General features: G+C 44.0%; 1 protein-coding gene across 1 annotated transcript in view; it reads right to left on the bottom strand.

The window, feature by feature from the left end:
* Positions 1-339: 339 nt before the first annotated feature.
* Positions 340-2,781, bottom strand: part of SARC_07649 (hypothetical protein) — a gene marked incomplete at both ends in the record, with an annotated part of 4,004 nt that continues 1,562 nt past the window's right edge. Inside the window, 3 exons of the mRNA XM_014298406.1 lie at positions 340-506; positions 1,302-1,427; positions 2,534-2,683. Of these exons, the coding sequence (XP_014153881.1) occupies positions 340-506; positions 1,302-1,427; positions 2,534-2,683 (443 nt within the window). The remainder of the gene's footprint in view (positions 507-1,301; positions 1,428-2,533; positions 2,684-2,781) is intronic.

The raw sequence follows: 2,781 nt of genomic DNA, 5'->3' as shown, positions 1-2,781 counted from the left end.
CGAGCGTGTGATTGGGTGGGTGACTGGGTGGATGTGTGTGTGGGTGGGTAGGTAGGTGTGGGTGTGGTTATGTGTGTGTGTGTGTATGTATGTATGTATACCGAGACGCATTCAAAATATCATATTTACACATAACTACAAAAGCATATACACTTATCTACACATCTACTCGTACCCAAGCAAGTACCCACATAGATCCCAGCAGACATAGATTTACACACAAGATTGCTCGACATACACACACGCACACATACACGCACACACAATGTCGTACACACTAGCGCCCAAGTATATACAGCGACATACATGTTCACACGCTAAACAAATAGCCCAACACCCTTACACATCATCTGTCCACTTGTTCTCACCCACCTCTTCCTGCGCTTCTGTTAACTCAATGACAGCTTGTTCCACATCCCACCCCACGGCCTTGAGCATCTGCTCTGCCTCAGTCGCAGACACCGGGCGCAGTAATGTAGTTCCTGCATGCGTACGGTTGCCTGGCTCTGTAAACGTTGGTTTTCAGTCAGTGTTCCTAAATTTCAAATACACATTGTCCAGATGTTTATATATATGTATGCGTATGTGCCTATGTGTCAATCACGTGTCTCGATCAATATATATGCATGTATGCGTGTGTATGTGTGTGTGCTTGTGCATATCAACTCCTCGGTGTCGCAGCTGTTCCTTGCCTTCGCTTGTCTGGATCTGTGTGTATTGGCATTGATTCAGTTAGGGCACTGGGTGCAAGTCTCAAATACATTTCTATAAATTGAGCGGAACACAGACGTCTCCATATATTATAGGCAATTGGTCTGTATCGAGAACCCAATCCCGCTTGGATTGACCACATTCGTCCTTAATACCATCGAACCGGCAACTCTGGATACACGTAGTTGAGATATTCAGCACATATTATGTGCGACCACAGACATAAGAAAGGATAGTATGATATTCCCGAGGAAGCATCAGTCATGAGAGGACACGGAGCGCGTAGTTAGAGAGCGACCGCGTGTGTCCAGTGTGCACCATACGTTGTCTGAACAAACGCAAGCAACTAGAATGAGTGGTTCTGGAGTAGGGTATGGTGTGAAGTGCTTTGTTGTGTTGGTATAGTGGGTTGAAATAGTTGCATGTATTGTTGAATACTTGGCAAGTAGGCGTGCGTACGGATGCACCTCATTTCCCTTTATTATCAATTGACACAAATGAAAATGCGCTTCATAGTGAGTAGGCGGGTACAGTATAAAATGATAGAGAGTGTGATACTTCGTGTGTAACCTTGTGTATAGTATATACACCGTGGGTACCTGTCTTGCCTCTAGACGTGGGCATGATGCCATTCTCAGTAAGCGAGCCTTCGCTGGAGAGCGATGACTTTCTGAGCAGCGGACGCCCCTCGAGCACAGCCCATTGCGACATGTCATCTACCAGATACAGTGGCGATTACATGCGAGTGGTGATTACGTGCGTGTAGTACAGAATGGAATACTAATTTATACCTCTGTACATCAGGAGGTTAGTGTAGAAGTGAAATTACATGCATTTGTAGATTCATATGCAAGTATCTGTGTATAGTACTACCACGGATGTATAGATCCATTTGTAGATTCATATGCAAGTACCTGTGTATAGTACCACCACTTATGTATAGATCTATTTATAGATTCATATGCAAGTACCTTTGTATAGTACCACCACGGATGTATAGATCCATTTGTAGATTCATATGCAAGTAACTGTGTATAGTACCACCACGGATGTATAGATCCATTTGTTGATTCATATGCAAGTACCTGTGTATAGTATCACCACGAATGTATAGATCCATTTGTAGATTCATATGCAAGTACCTGTGTATAGTACCACCACGGATGTAAAGATCGCGGCTCCCTCATTGCTCACTGTCATATAACATCTATGACAAGCTACACAAATATAGTCGTATACGTAATAACTCCGCTCGCACTACACCTCTAGAGTGGTAATTCGCATAGCATCTATGACAAGCTACAAAGATATAGTCGTATACGTAATAACTCCGCTCGCACTAGACCTCTAGAGTGGTAATTCTCATGTAGCGTTTGCATACATGACTATTGGATCTAGCGGGTATGCGCGGTTATGTGTGACTTCACTGATAACGAGCGCAAAACTTACGCGCATATATCACTTCGAACGATACATCAGTACTTATAGCCAGGCATTCAGCCTTTTCTTTATGTACGTCCGTAAGTATGAGCGGTGGCACCCAGTTCGCATATATCAACCGATGCCGAGGACCAGATTACCTATTCACCCTCAATTCTAATCATACCGCCAACTATCGCATACATAAAATGTGTGCGCTTCTCGTACCAAGCTAGTGTCTACTCGCCGAATCGCGTACTCGCATTTTATTATTTACTTGACAACAAAATACAGCAACTTCGGAACAGTATAATTGCCCGAACTTTCCAGAACACAACAATGAAGGGTATCAAGCCACCCCCAGAAGCGGTGATTCGTGATGGTAACGGGTGCAATCATATACCTTCATCCAAAGTGTCCGTTGCGCTTTGGTTGTCGTCAGCCGTGTTGGCTTTGTCCGTATCCGTTGCGCAGATGCTCTCTATTGTCGACAGCACTTGTGCGATACGCATTTGCTGCTCTTCGGGGTCTGGCCCATCCTCGCCAGTGAGGTCTAGGATGCGAGATATAGCCATAAATCATGGATGTTTGAAAATATGGTGTATATAAAGCACTTGAATGCTATATATATATATATATGTGTGTGTGTGT

Source organism: Sphaeroforma arctica (genome assembly GCF_001186125.1).
Source record: "Sphaeroforma arctica JP610 unplaced genomic scaffold supercont1.618, whole genome shotgun sequence".
NCBI classification, from domain to species: Eukaryota; class Ichthyosporea; order Ichthyophonida; genus Sphaeroforma; species Sphaeroforma arctica.
This window is presented reverse-complemented; position numbering and strand designations above follow the sequence as displayed.